The following is a 16,227-nucleotide window of genomic DNA, read 5'->3' on the forward strand; positions in this document are numbered from 1 at the left end:
GATTACATACATGCCTATCACAACATGCGGTCTACCACATCCAGTGCACTAAATGCCCCAATAACAACTATGTGGGTGAAACCAGACAACCATTACGCTCTCAAGTGAAAATGATAAAAGACAAACATCACATCACCTGTAGGTGAACACTTTTCACAAAGCAGTCACTCTTTCTGACCTCTGTCCTTATCCTCAAAGGAAACTTGCACAGCACTTTCAAAAGATTACCCTGAGAGATTAAATTCATAACTTTGCTAAACACTAAAAATCATGATCTTAATAAACATACTGGATTTATGGCTTATTACAACAATCTGTAGCGCACTACCTCTGGTTTTTGTCTTAATGATTACAGGGGGGTGAATGGGCCACTCCACCTTAAATGGTCTCTTTGAATGTGTGTTATCTACTTATGCTAAAACTATCTGTTCCGCCTTATATTTAGCTCTCTGTGAGCTTGAAAGCTTCCCTCTCTCACCAACAGAAGTTGGTCCAATTAAAAAAATATTACCTCACCCATCTTGTGTCTCTAATATCCTGGGACCAACACGGCTACATCATCACTGCATACACGCAGGCTCTTACATACAGGCTTAGAGTGAGAACATCTCTAAAAGCTATGCTCTGGGCCTTAAACTTACTCTTATTAAAGACAGTGGAAGTTTTCCTGCCAATTTCAATGGGTGCAGGTTTGAGTTTAATATATGTAACGGTGGTATCAGTACTTATCCATAACTTCTAAATTAAATGCATAAGTTTTGTGTTCTTTCACATATTAAGGTCTGGTCTACACTGGGGGGGGATTGACCTAAGATACGCAACTTCAGCTATGAGAACAGCGTAGCTGAAGTCGACGTATCTTAGTTAGACTTACCTGGTGTCCTCATGGTGTGGGGTCAATTGCTGCGGCTCCCCCGTTAACTTTGCTTCCACCTCTCGCTGAGCTGGAGTTCAGCGGTCAACGGGAGGGCGATCGGGGATCAATTTATCACGTCTACACTACACGCAATAAATCGATCCCAATAGATTGATTGCTACCTGCCGATCCGGCGGGTAGTGTAGTCGTACCCCAAGTCTCAGTCAGTCTTTTTCTCATTTACTAGGATCATTGGTAAGATGTACCTCATTCATTTAATAACTAACAGACCAATAGGAAACTGAGCTAATAGTTCTAAACCTGAGAGGAAAACCTCAAGCTTCCTTATGTACTACTGCAAAATCAGCACACCTGTACCTTGCTTTTGGCACAATTAATATTTTAGAAGAGAAATTATTGAAGTCTTAATTCACATGGGTTCCTTATTCAGTATTGTCTACAGAAGTCCACAAAAAAGTTAAAATGTTCTTTCAAGAGGAACAAAAGATATACAATTGTACACAAAAAGTCTTGAATTTTATTGAAATTTCAAGTCTTGTTTCAAACAAAAACTGCTTTCTTCAGACAAAAATATTCTCTCGCTGTCTTCAGATACCAGTAAGTCTAAATTGGTCCTTTAGTGCCTCTTTTTGTTATCATCAGCACGAGAAGTTCACCCTACTGGGTTGTTCTGTAAGGTCTCTTTTATCGTGTGAAGGAACGTACATGACGACCTCTTCCACTGCCTCCACTTACAAACTTTCCTCTTGAGCCACCACTACCACCGCTATTAGCACTCGCCCAAGACGGTCCAATTCCACCACGGCCTCTGGAAGCACGATCACGAGGACTGGGTCGATAGCCTTAAAGCAAAGAAAAATATATGAACGGTGGTAGTGCCCACAGATTAGCCCTGCTGAGGTAGGGGCTGAACAAACATAAGGATACACAGAACCCTACCTTTAATTTATTTTCTAGTCTTTTTTCAATTTTTCATTAGGCAAACATTGTTTTGTTTTAACTAAAGATGCAATTACCAGGGTTGTTAAAACAATTACATTGCAAAAGTTAGTATTAATGCACGATTAAGACTGTAAATTCAAGCACTCAAATCAGCGAGTTTTGTAAATTTATAATGGATTAAATTTTAATAACAGTTTATATTAAAGTATATTTTGGATTTACCATTAATGAACCATAGTTGATATATATTAAAAAACTTTTACTGTATTCCAAGGTGCCTGCAGTAAGCTTCATTTGTAAAAAGAAAATGCAACTAGGAGCTTTGTACAATTTGATGCCCACTTCCACATACTGTAAAAAAAAAAAAACACACACCACATACCTGCAGAACTTAATGGCCTCAATGGTGGCAGGGGGCCCCTATTAAAATTGCTTTGACCCCCTCTGCTTTCATTGTAGGTGCCTCGTGGTGTATTTTGTGCACTCCAGCTTGAACCCCGGGCTCCTTCACGACGATTGTAATTTCCTAAACACAAAACACAGATGCTGAATAACACTCAGAGTTTTCTGCACTTTCATCTCTGCACTGTTTAACTAGTAGTATGCTGCAATACAGTATAATTATTCCTAGTAGACTGGTCATGTAACAGGACAACAAGAATGCCTCTACGGACAACCCCAATGTTTTAGATGACACAAGGGCTCAGAGTCCCTATATGTCTATCCAGCACTATCTATATTAACCTAGAGATGGCTTGAGCCTACATCATAGGCACCAGTGTCGATACAGTGCCGAGACTGGCAAGCCTAAAAGAACAGGATGCACATTATGCTTTGAAGATGCAGAGAACTTCCTCAATATACGAAGCTCCTAATGACCTCTGTACGGATGAGAAACCTTACTGGTTTGATGCAGTCACATCATGAAACTCATTCCAGAGGCCACGTATTATACAATCTGCCTGAATTCTAATACCTGGAACAGAGTCTCACCAATACACAGCCAAACAAGGCTTAAGGCACCGAAGGCCTCAGACTCCAAGAAAAATGTTAAGGGAAAGACTTGAGTGGCTGAGAATTAATTTAGACTACTGTCAGATACCTCACAGTTAGCAGCAGGGGTGAAACCTATCCTGTGCCACTGCATACTCTTGGGGCAAAGCCCCTTACTTCTTCAGCACACTGAAACTTACCTGTTTTTTAATTTACTGATTCAAATACAATGAACAATATGACCAGTACAGTATTTTGACAGTAAATTCACACAAATCTCAATTATGGAATGCTTTATCAATTTAACACTGCCCAGACCATTTTCACTTTTCCACATGCCACAGTATTTTTATATCAACTGCATTACAGAAGCTGTAATGGCAAAGCTGGAGGGTCTGGCAGCTGGCAAGGGAGTAGGTTGAGATTTTGGCACCCAGAAAGGGCAGAGGCTGCTTGACCTTTCTTTGTATGGAGGGGTAGCAAAGGAGAAGTTGGGGTACATATTGATTTTGGATTAGAGCTGAACAAATAACTGATTTTTCAGTTCAATGCCTTAACCAAAAAAAAAGTTTGTTTGAACTGAAACTTAAGAATTTTTCTCACCAAATTAAAAACTTGAAAAACAATTATTCAAAAACGTCAATTCAGAACAGTTTTGGCATTTCTAGGGGGAAAAAAATCAGTGGAAACTATTCACCAAATTTGTACATTTTTTCGCAAATTTGCAATTCACCACACACACACACGTTTTGCCCAGTTCTAGTTTGGGCATCTGTTGGAGGTAGAAGAGAATGACTTATGGAGTGCTGGACTGTTTTATTAACAGTGCTGTAGGCAATACAAAGGTGGAAAGGAATGCACATCTATCCCCATAACTTCTCATTGTCATGTTTTTAAGGTTTTGGATGGAATGGATGTATCCTGCTGCAACCTTCACCGTCACAAAATAAGTTTGTTTGTCTGCTAATTTAAAGAAAGCCTAAATTCTGCAGCAGAATCTCTAGCTAGAGAATCACTGCAAACATGGGGCCCTGCACATTCTTCTTCTCAAGAAGACAGGGGGCCTTTCTAATCAAAATGCATTTAAAGTTGATAGTACTGTTATGCTTAATTTGACAAATGCCCATATCATTTCACAACGAGGCAGCTAATTTTTTTTCTGTTACAGCTACAAGCACTCCTGTGGCCATTGCACACAACAGCATGAGACCAAAGAGTGAAGATCTAGCTAAATTCTTTTGCAAAAATGTCACTCAGACCATAAGAGAGAACAGTTAAACATAGCTTTGGCTTAACTCCAGCATAGCCTAGAGAAGCATTTTTTTTCCTAGACAGTAATCCGTTTACTCCAAATCCTCAGACAAGAGGCAACATACCTTTTGAAGCAGGTGGTGTAAAGAATCTGTTCTGACTGTGAAAAGCTCCCCGTCCGCCACGATTCCCTGAGAACCCGCCACGTGAAGATATCTTCTGGGACACTTTTGGTGGTCTTTTAGGTTGTGGTATCCCATCTGGAGGGACCACTTCTTTGCTCTCTGCAGCAACAAAATCGTCCACATGCATAGAAGGTGGTCTGCTTGTATTCTGTTTCCTTTGACGAAAGATATCATGTGGTCGAATACCTTGTCCAAATCCTCCTCGGCCTCTTCCTCTAGGAGGTGGCACAACATGTGCTCTCTTTGCAGGTTCTATGTACTCAGATTTTCCACTATATCGCAAAACAAAATTAACAGGATTATTTACTGACCTAAGAATTTATGCCAGCTGAATGTTCGGCATTCTCTGCACTAATATTTAGTAGAAGTTTAAATGCATAATTTAAAAACTGTAACATAACTGCCAAGACACAATGAAGCTTAATGTTGTAGGCATGCTCTTTGCAGAAGTCTTTGCTTCTTCATATTTCTGAAATATGAATCATCCATAATATCTCACTACCTAACTACATAGCTTTGAATTCACTGCTCAAAAACCAGCTTTTTGTTAGTACACAATATCAATCTCAATTTTAAGTATCTACCTATCCACAGGAAGGTATCTCCCACTCAGCTAGACTACATTAATTGTATACTGATTCGAAGTCAGCAATACATCTTACCTTGATGTTATAAAGGTCTCATGCTTGTGTTTGCCAAGTTTGAACCCTTTTGTGGTTTTCGTCCTACCAGGAGATGAAGGTTCTGACAAAAATGATCTCTCCAGTTCTGCTTGCAAGTCAAAGTCACTGCAGCCTTTCTCTGACAGTTCAATTAAGTCTACTTTTACCTGCAATAACAGAATACAGTTACATCACAATAACCACAACCAACAACGCTGGGCAACACTTCGGTATTTTTGAAACAGGAGAAGTGCAGCAGAGGCAGAAGGAGCTCCAGCAGCAGGATGGGAGTGGCTCAGCTGGGGTTCCATCCTGCTCTGGAATCCCTCATAGGAGCACAAAGCCCAGTCAGCCCCTTTAACCCAAGTCATATGGGCTGAGAGAAAAGACGCAGCACCTGAGAGCAGGAACTGCAGCAGCAGCACCTGTACAGCCCTGGACCTCATCAATGGCAGGGCCTAAGGTTCAGATTTGATAGTCTGCTGTCTGATTCGATTAGAACTCCAGCAAGGCCCATACCCTGCCTGGAGAAAAGCCTCACAAATTCAGTTGTGCGACTTCTTTCTGTACAGGAGGGAGGCATAGGAAGAGACGGTCTGCTGAGGGAAAAGTTCTATCTATCTTTGTGTATTAGCAAGAAGAAAGGAAGGTATAACTATGGAAAGATGAATGAGAGTTAAGTTTGAGATGAGAGATATTTGATAGTTTTCACTAAGTATGGAAATCTAAGACTGTCATTGTTTCCATTAGGATCACCTAACTTCAAAGGCAGTAACTCCCAGGAATAAACTCTTACCTATGATACTCTCACAGCACGGATTTTTTTAAATCCAAAATTTGGAGGTCATGTGTAGAAATGAAGTTTTTACAAATAATTTAGCCTGTAATTATGAACTTTTCTTTAATTCCTTTAGATCGCAAGTTCTTTGGGGAAAAGGACTGTCTTTTATCATGTGTATACAACTCCTAGCACAATCCTAATCAAGGATTTCTGAATACTATTGCAGTATGAATAGATGAAAAAGAGGAAGAAACTTGGTTTCTCATATACCTGAGTGCCAAAAAGCTCCAAGAAGTGATCTAGAAAGAGAACTTAAGAACATAAGAACGGCCATACTGGGTCAGACCAAAGATTCATCTAGCCCAGTATCCTGTCTTCCGACAGTGGCCAATGCAAGATTCTCTAGACGGAATGAACAGAACTGGTAATCATCAAGTGATCCATCCCCTGTCGCCCATTGGGAACACTATCCCTGCCCATTCTGGATAATAGCCATTGACAGATCTATGAATTTATCAAATTCTTTTTTGAACCCTGTTATAGTCCTGACCTTCACAACATCCTCTGACAAGGAGTTCCACAGGTTGACTGTGCATTATGTGAAAAAATACTTCCTTTTGTTTGGTAATAATAATTGGAGATATACCAATCTCCTAGAACTGGAAGGGACCTTGAAAGGTCATTGAGTCCAGCCCCCTGCCTTCACTAGCAGGACCAATTTTTGCCCCAGATCCCTAAGTGGCCCCTGCAAGGATTGAACTCACAACCCTGGGTTTAGCAGGCCAATGCTCAAGCCACTGAGCTATCCCCAGCCCCCCCAGTTTGTTTGAAACCTGCTGCCTATTAATTTCATTTGGTGACCTCTAGTTCTTGTGTTATGACAAGGAGTAAATAACACTTCCTTATTTACTTTCTCCACACCAGTCATGATTTTATAGACCTCTCTCATAATCCCCTCTTAGTAATCTCTTTTCCAAGCTGAAAAGTCCCAGTCTTATTAATTGCTCCTCATATGGAAGCTTTCCATGCCCCTAATCATTTTTGTTGCCCTTTTCTGAACCTTTTCCAATTCCAATATATCTTTTTTGAGATGGGGCGACCACATCTGCATGCAGTATTCAAGATGTGGATTTATACAGAGGCAATATATTTTTCTGTTTTATTATCTATCCTTTTCTTAATTATATAAATTATACAAAATATATAAAAATAAATATTCAAATATTATTCCTAATATTCTCTCAGCTTTTTTGACTGCCTCTGCACATTGAGTGGATGTTTGCAGAGAACTATCCACAATGACTCCAAGATCTATTTCTTGAGCAGTAACAGCTAATTTAGACCCTCATCATTTCAGAGAGAAGAGAGTGTGTGTATGTGAGGATGTTTTCCAATGTGCATTACTTTGCATTTATCAATATTGAATTTATCTGCCATTTTGTTGACCAGTCATCCAGTTTTGAAATCCCTTTGTAACTCTTTGCAGTCTGCTTTGGACTTAACTATCTTGAGTAATTTTGTATTATCTGAAAATTTTGCCACTTCATAAATGATCTAGGAAAAGGGGTAAACAGTGAATATGTTGAATAGTTCTGGTCCCAGTACAGACCCCTGGGGGACACCACTATTTACCTCTCTCCATTCTGAAAACTGACCATTTATTCCTATCCTTTGTTTCCTATCTTTTAACCAGTTACCAATCCATGAGAGGACCTTCCCTCTTATCCCATGACAGCTTACTTTGCTTAAGAGCCTTTGGTGAGGGACCTTGTCAAAGGCTTTCTGAAAATCTAAGGTTATTGTGTATGCACTTTAAGTATTCTGGAAGTTATTCCAAGGACCTCAGTGATTTTCTATCTGCTTCTGCATACACTTAAATGTGTACAATATTAATCTTTAAGGTGCGCCTGTAGTGTCAGATTGTAGGGCAAGGGCAGAAAGAATGAGCCACTCACCTAGATGGCATCACTGATGCCCATTGGCAGCCCTCCTTTTTAATTTCTGTGTTCTTAACAAGCACTGAAGCTGGTCAGGTGGAAGCCAGCCTCTTCCTGCTCTATCCTCAGCTGCTTCAAAAATCCCACCCTCTTTCCCCCTTCTTTGTGGAAACTGTTTAGACACATATTGACGAAGCAATAAGGAAAACTGAGATGTTTTATAAACAAATTCTACTCTCATCTTAACAAGGAATACATTTATGACTTTTTCTCTCAATTTTAATTAAGTCTTTTACCATATCCAGATCAGAGTCAATTTCTTCAGCCTGGAATGGTGAGAACCACATAGATTTCAGCTGGTCATCCATCACATCTGCCAACACATATGTTGTCCTGTAACAATGAATATCAAATGTATTTTTGATTAAAGGACAATAGCTGCTGTAAGTGTATTTGGTTATTGTACTGGGGTATCATGTGACTCCTGGAGTCACTGCTCTTGCAGAAGTGCTCTCTCAAGGGTTTCATTTACATTCAAATAAATTTAAGTTTGGTATTTTGTGGCCAATCAAGAAAGTGCAGGTTATAAAACATAAGCTTCAGCTAGAGCAGCAAATGTACTATAACCAAGATTAAGCTAACAGAATAATTAGAAAACTGAACTGAAAAAATACTTCAGTAGTAATTACATCTCATGAAATCATTTTCTAGTGTCATGTTTAAATTTCACCTCATCTAAGCGCAAGGCTGCCTGAAAAAAGAACAGGATTCCTTCATTGAATTAGCATGAAAAACCTTTGTAAGAGCTACTGTGGGAGAAATCCTTAACCTTAGCATCATATGAAATTCCGTTTGGAAGGAGTTATCAAATACACTTTGTTCCCCTACAATGAAGATATACTAATAACAACAGTAATATGTATAAAGCACAAAACCTGGAAATTAAATCCTACCCAGAACATACTAATCCATAAATTGTTGCATTTTTACAAGTTAAGCACACTCAACCTCCAACATATTTACTATTTTACCTATTATTAAACAGATTCTGGAGAGAGTCTGGTGCAGAAAGAACTGGTTCTACATCTTGGTCACTCAGAGGACAAGGATCGCCTGCTGATTCCAGCATCTGCCGAAGTCCAGCTACATTGTCCAATAAGGATTCAAGGCTGTCATCTTCTTTAGAATGTTCCTGCATAAGAGACATCAGAATCAGAAATTTTTCCCAAAAGAGGAGAATTTAGAACAGTCAACATTAAGTATTTGCCAGATTGAAAAGAAAATGTTTCACAGACTATTTTTTGCACACTATATTCTGTTCATCCATATATACTCTAAAATAAACAGCTCCAGAAAAGCAGATAGGACAGCAGAGGGCACCCTAGTACCTTAAAAAAAAAGAACAAATAGCAGTCACCACTCCTCAGGGAGTCTAGCCTTTGTTTACCTACCAGCTGACTTGCAGTGGCTATTAAAGAGACAAGGTGGGTGAACTAATACCTTTTATTGGACCAAGTGCTGTTGGTGAGAGAGACAAGCTTTCAGATTTACACAGAACTCTTCTTCTGCAGTGGTTAGGCAGCTAGTTTAATAAACTGGTCCCAGCACACCAATCATCTTACTACCACCTTATGCTCCCTGTCTGTTGTATTCACCTGTTATCTCTTGTCATATATAAAGCACTCAAGGGAAAGGATTATTGTCTCGTATGTGAAAACAGCGTCTTAGCACAAGGGTTTCCCAAACCCCGATTGGGGCCTGTTGGCATTAACACAGTACAAATAATAAATAATAATAAAGCCAGCATACAAACAATTCTGAGCACCACTCATAAAACCATTCTTACTAATTTCATTAGCTAGTGCACATCAACATAAGCCTTCTTTACTAATAAGTAGACAAGCACCTACACATACTTGTAAAGCAAGGTCAGCTAAGGACAAAAAATGAACTTGTTTATTCAAAATTGTTTTACCAAAACATGCTTCTCCAGTTCAAGGAGCAAATTTTCAGGAGTTTCTTCTTTGTCCTGTAATAAATGTTTTAACTCTGCAGTAGTAAGACCCAGTGTTCTGGCTGGATGGGAACCATCTACTTCCATCAGACTTCCATCATCTCCACAACATCCCTGGGGTGGAGGAAAAAAAAAAAAAATCACACGCTCAAGCTAATTTAAAAAAAAAAAAATCATCAAAAACTAGATTTTGTGACAGCATTACAAAACCTACAGCTACCCAGACAGACTTTAGAACAAAATACAACAATGTGGAAATTCATTGGATTTCCACCAAAAACTATTTTTGGTGGCTCTCTAGTGAAACCATTACCTCCACGCCAGACACATGCAAACAAAAACAAAAGATAATACTTCAGCTCAACTAATGGAGAGAGAATACACCAAAATCTCAGAGGAAGATTTTTTAAAAATATATATATTATTTTTAGTGATTTAAAATAAAAACACACAAAATATATCATTAAATAAAGTATACTCAAAAGGACAAGGTTAGCTCATCCGATCAAGAGGTTCCTTTTTAACATGTACTGTACATTGAAAATAGATTTGTATCCGAGCATTAATAATATTTCAGGTTGTTTCTATCCACATGTTAATTTTAGGGGGGTTGGTTTTTTTTAATTAACAACACAAAATTCAGAAACACGGCAAATCTCTATCTTGACAAGACTCCAATCCAAAGTCTGGACACAATATCACACCGATCACCTCAGAAACCACGCTTAAGGAACTCCACAGAATCAATTTGCAAAAGAGTCTTATATACTTACATGCCCCTAATATTACAAATTCTGTTTAAGAAACAAAAAAACTTCTACTGATAACTTCTCTCCCACAGGTGTATTTCACTATCACCACACTCATTGCAGCTACTGTCTCCTAATAGTTAAATAACCAAATCTGTAATGTCCCACCCAAAGTATTTTGAAGTTGCTCTGACAGGTCATAACAAGCATGCATGCATCTGAACTGTGCTTTTTAATTGGGAAATTAATTAATGTAAAAATAAAAGGGAATCTATTTCTAAACGTCAGTAAATTTGAAAGATGAAGGAAACTGCTTATAGAAATAACACAATAGGAACAGAAATATGGGAAAGCATTCCAAAGAAGCATTCCAAACATTGAAAATATGTAAAATTCATGAAAAAAAATATATGAAGGCCATATGACTGCATTTTCTCCCCGAGGAATGCAACTGGACTTTCTTCACATGCTGAGAAAAGTGCTACTCTTCATTAACAGACATTCTTTGCAACGTGTAGCGGGTTTTGTTAAGCGATGCACTAAATTATTGATGAAAAAACATTATATCCAAAACTACATTATATCCAAAACTGAGCTAGCAGTTTTTACTTTTACATCACCTCTGTTATCTGTAACAAAAGCAGTGCTTCTACAACATTTGAAAAGTGTTCAACATATAATTACTTACCAGTGTGTCGGAGTTTAGAATTTGTCTCATAAAATCCAAAAAAGAAGAGGCCAGTTCACCTGTATCCTTACTAAAGCTACTTATTACTCGCTTTGATACAGTATACAGAGCATGGTTGCGTTTTCTTAGAGAGCTGTTTTAATAATAAACAGAGGGGGAAAATTACCTAGTGTTTAAAGCACATCTCACAATTGCTGCATTTTATTTCATTGTTTAAAAAAAAGTTGCATATAAGGAAAATAATCAACAGTAATGTAACAGAATATTGTGTAAAATAGATTTAACTAAAGTTTTCCTATGATGCAGTGTGACAGCCACTGTGTATCCATCCTCACTAAAGAGTTCCTATTTAAAAAAAAAAAAAAAAAAAACCCACACACCACCACATGATGACAGAGAACAAAAAAAATGCTACAAGCAGCTCAATACCCATCTAGTCAAGGCTCATTATCTCTCAACTGTCCCACTTGGATTTTTCCCATAATATATTATGGAAAAATTAAGTTTTTCTCAGCATGAAGTCTTTCTGCACAGGAAATAATTAGCATCTTAATATTTTTGGCAACCAAGAAACAAAAAGTGCACCACCACCCCCAAAATGATAACTACAACTCTTATCAGACAGTTGGGAAACCATGTAGTCCAGTGATTAGAACGCTCTATTGGGGACTCAATAGCTGGGCTCTATTCCTGGTTCAGTCGCTGACCTATTGCGTGGCCTTCAGTAAGTCTCTTCACATCTCTGTGCCTCTGATTTTCCTCCCACCTGTTTCTGTCTTATCTATTTAGATTGTAAACTCTACAGAGCAGGAACTACCTTATGTTCCTAGCACAATGGGGCTCCAATCATGTTTGGGGCTGCTATTGTAATATAAATAATAAGACAGAATTAAAATATTCTCTCTCTACATCTTTGTTTCAGAAACTTGATCTGATTTTAAAATTCTAGATGATAAAAGGTTGTTCAAAATCACTTATAAAACGGTACCTCTTTAAGTGGTAGAATCCATAATCATGCTCTGTAAGGAACATCATTGTCCTGATACATGTCAGGAGACAATTATAACTGGTCTCTGCATTAGCAAGTGTTTCCATCAGACAGTCACAGATTAAGGACATCAATTCCTTGCTTGGTAATGAATTGGAGAGCTGTTCTAATTCAGAAACAGATCCCTCTGAGGAACTTGGCAAAATTAGTGCTATGTCCTGTAAAGAGAAACCATGACTACTTTATAAGCATTAAAACCATACATTTAGACTATTTACTTTAATTTTCTTGAAGAAAACAATGGATTTGCTCAGTAACTACTTAGAAACTTAAAAGCGTATTGGATTTTTAAAAGAATGTATTCAAAATTAAAATACAAATTGTTAGGTTTATTGTTTCGCTGGTTGGTAACCAACACAAGAAACCCAAAATAAAAAAGAATAGTTTTAAGTGATACAAACAATTACTGTTTTGTTTTTTTTTTAAATATATGACGGATGAAAACGCTGGCTAAGATACTACTGTAGAGTACTGCTAGAAACAGTAATTGTTTTTAAATGATTCATTAAACATCTGCTGTATTGACTGAGATAGAGCTGCATATCATGAAAGGGCTGTCTAGACAAACATGCACACATACACTATACATTTTTATGTATATTCGAGTTGTCCCTCTTTATCACAAAAATAGTTAAATCAACCATGAAGATTTGAGATAAGTCTTAGAATTGGTAATACCTTCTGGAAAGTTTAAAAACATGCTGATTCTGGCATATTGTAGAATTCATGCTACACAAAATAAGGTAAGACACATGATGTATAAACACAAACTGATAATTAACCTCTTTACTGACTAATCATGCACAAAGGCTGTTTTGTACAACTCGAGGTGTATGCACATAAATCACATGTGCAAATGTATGTATGTACCTAACTGAATGTTTGTCCCTAAATGATCTATTTCTTAAATATGTAGTTTTCAGATTCAATTTCCTATTTTTACTGACTATTTTTACCTGACTGATTTTCTTAATGCTGAAATTTTATGTGTGACTAGTATTTATGTTTGAAAGAGGCTTCAGGCTGGCAGCATGGAGGAACAGATCTATTTATTCATTGATCAGGTAAAGCAAGGGCAGAGTGAGCGTCCCACTATTCCATCCATGCACCAAAAATCTTCATACGAAGGGGATAATTCAGTCTCCATGTCCATTCAATTCTTGGTCTCTACTGATGCCAAACAAGGGTTCTGGTTGCAAGAGTGATTTTTGTATATGTGGACACCTGTTCACTGAGATCAGCACTGAAAACAAACCCATTTCAAAGAAGCCAGTGAACAGCCATCAATGGTTATTTGCATCATATGATATAAATCTAACTCTCCCCACAAAATTTTAACAGTAATTTTCCCTAACATTTTTGGGGAAAACATACACTTAAGTGCAAACATCAAGGAGTTTGTACCCTAAGGAAAACAAAACATGACGTTAGAATCTACTCAAAACTAAGGGGCTGTACAAGAACTGATAACATTATCACAACAGTTCCCATCTGAGAAGAGATAAATTAAGAATGCCCAAATTATCAAGGCATCAAGATTATAGATAACATTCAAGACACTACTGCAAATGTAAAGAAAATATTGTTCAGTGGCATATAACCACAGCAATCTAGAAGTTTTGTGTCCTACTGTTTTCCTTCTCTCTCATTCTCACACACCCACCAGATTATTTATAACGACATATAATAATTTATATTTTAACTGTATAAAATACCTGATCACAGAGGGACTGCAAAATGGATGTTACATATTCAGCACATTGCTGGTGAATAACATTGTCCCCAGTAGATCTCATTAAAGCCAACAGCTCCTGGAAAACTTCTGCATACTTCTCATCACCTTTAATAGTTCCATTAACTAGATGCAAAATAGCTAATTTACAAGCTTTGTGTGAAGCCAGGGCATCAAGTAAAGCAAGTAATCGGGTAGTCTGGCCAGTGTACTGTTTCTCTTTATCTTCTGTACTGCTGAAACAATATCAATGCACTTTAAAAACAGTGTTCCTACATATTAGAAAGTTATTAAATAGACTATATTGTACAACCATTTTCATTTTAGTAGATTTAAAAGTTTGTATTTTAAACAAAAACTATAATTTAAATGTTTAAAATTTATGTAATGTTTTTAGAAATTTCTATCTTAATTTATATTTCTGGAAAACTACCACAACTACTACATTACTTGTATGGTTATATTGCATATGAACTCATTATCATCAATTTAAGAAATTATAGTTCACCTAAGCATATACAGTATGTTTTTAAATACTACTCATAATTTTGTTTCAATTTCTCCCAAACATTTCCTATAAACATACAATAATGTGAAATTCTTTACATTAAAATAATATATTGTTTGCTTGGTTGGCAACACAGGATATTATAGCAGACCTGGATTGAGGACTCAATTCAAGTCTGTAATGGACTAAAAATGTATCCAAAATTCAGTGTTCTTCACCTAAGAAAATTACTGCAGAGAACAGGGATGAATTCAACAGCTATTAAAAAAAAAAAAATCTTTGTGCAATGGAGAACAAAGATACCTTTGTAGATCTTCTACAATCAGATCCAAAACAGTCCTCATGATAAGAAGTGCAGTCGGTGATGCCAAGTCACACAACTGAACACAAATACGCCTCAGCATATGCTGAATAGGCTGACAAGTTGAACCAGAGAATGATCGAACTATTTCCTGTAGCAATTTGGCCTGAACATGGAGATGCATGCTCCAGAGTTTTCTGGTGTTGAGTGCCACCGATATATCATGTGGTTCAATAACCTGTGGAAAAAGTATAAACAGGCTCTTTAAAAGATTTTTGCTTTACAGGAGAAAATCATTCAGGACCAAATTCTGCCCTCCTCAGATACTTGCCCACAAATCTAGTGACATGAATGAGATTTGCAAGCATGCAACTCAGGACAGAATTTAGCCCTAAATTGCAAATGAAACTAATAGTCATCTCAACAGATTAGGTGTTCCTTTGGGGCCTAGTCTAATCTCACACCAGTGTAAACACAATCACAATGAGGCTGTTTATTTTTAGTCTTTTGTTAAACATCAAAAATTGAACATTAGAACTCCCACCTCTTCTGGCACTAATGTACACTGAAAAGTCCAAACATCTCTATGCAGCCATTTCAGCTCCTAGTTTTGGATACAAAAGCTGCAAGGTTAATAATTTAAGTAATATAATGGGATACCAGGAAACTAGCTAGTTAAATAAGAGACAAAATCAATGTAATACTAACTTAAACCTCCAGTTATTTGGGAAGCTTAAAATTAACACAAAACATGCACAAGCTGATTTCTGATGAACAATTAAATATACCTCAAAACAACCTATTTGATTACAAATCCCTTTTTATAAGTCTCAATCAACCCTTTTATTCACCTTGGTCTTTTCCTCAACAAGAACATGATCTTTAAAGGAAATATAGAAGTTATTTATTAAATTGCTAATTTAATTAAAATCATACCTGAGTTGTTTGCATGGGCAATGGAAGAGGCAGCAATTCTGAAAGCAGTATAAGTCCAGAGAAAAATCCTTCAGGAATTCGCAAAATTGAAGAGAGGACCTCCTTTAACATTAAAGACCAAGTATTATTGGCCAAAGTTTCTTCTGAAATTGTCAGTTTTTCATTAACTCCCTGGGTAAAGGTCAATAAAATATCAATAATGTCATTCTGAATTTTTTGTTCATCACTATCTAAACGGCCTGAGAGAGGGATAGAACACAGAAGCATATGTAAAGAAACAAGTGCTGAAGGAACACGCATGTCTTTAAATTCAAAAGATCCACCCCTCAGGAGCTCAGTTAACATGGTTTTAAGGAGATTAAGTGTACATCGCGCCATGGAAATGGTAGTAACTCTATGAAGTGTGGTTCCCATGTTGACATGGAGCCTCCAAGGCTGAATAAGAATACTGTTCAACTTTTGCAGAACCCGAATGAAGGTGTCCATTCCTTCAGCAGAAAAGAGCTGAATAACTGCAAGGTTCCATTTAAGATCCTTCTGTTGACCTGTAAAGGGGCGGAGGAGGAACGAGGAATTAACTTTCACACATCTCATATCAATTATATTTAAATCAGTCTTTATCA

The 16,227-nt window shown here is 37.3% G+C and overlaps 1 protein-coding gene across 5 annotated transcripts in view; it reads right to left on the reverse strand.

Annotated features, from left to right (window-relative positions):
• Positions 1-1,374: 1,374 nt before the first annotated feature.
• Positions 1,375-16,227, reverse strand: part of VIRMA (vir like m6A methyltransferase associated) — a 36,998-nt gene continuing 22,145 nt past the window's right edge. For 2 of the 5 annotated variants that reach the window (XM_039522078.1, XM_039522076.1), the window contains exons 13-24: positions 15,605-16,149; positions 14,671-14,906; positions 13,843-14,095; positions 12,068-12,285; positions 11,080-11,212; positions 9,604-9,756; positions 8,660-8,820; positions 7,925-8,021; positions 4,911-5,077; positions 4,189-4,520; positions 2,202-2,345; positions 1,375-1,719 (exon numbers count right to left, since the gene is read on the reverse strand). In XM_039522078.1, coding sequence (XP_039378012.1) covers positions 1,562-1,719; positions 2,202-2,345; positions 4,189-4,520; positions 4,911-5,077; positions 7,925-8,021; positions 8,660-8,820; positions 9,604-9,756; positions 11,080-11,212; positions 12,068-12,285; positions 13,843-14,095; positions 14,671-14,906; positions 15,605-16,149 — 2,597 coding nt within the window. In that variant the 3' untranslated portion in view covers positions 1,375-1,561. Of the gene's footprint in view, positions 1,720-2,201; positions 2,346-4,188; positions 4,521-4,910; positions 5,078-7,924; positions 8,022-8,659; positions 8,821-9,603; positions 9,757-11,079; positions 11,213-12,067; positions 12,286-13,083; positions 13,371-13,842; positions 14,096-14,670; positions 14,907-15,212; positions 15,273-15,604; positions 16,150-16,227 lie in introns of those variants that run through there. The other 3 variants (XM_039522079.1, XM_039522077.1, XR_005593507.1) reach the window with 3 other exon arrangements.

This window comes from Mauremys reevesii, linkage group 2 (genome assembly GCF_016161935.1).
Source record: "Mauremys reevesii isolate NIE-2019 linkage group 2, ASM1616193v1, whole genome shotgun sequence".
Classification (NCBI taxonomy): Eukaryota; Metazoa; Chordata; order Testudines; family Geoemydidae; genus Mauremys; species Mauremys reevesii.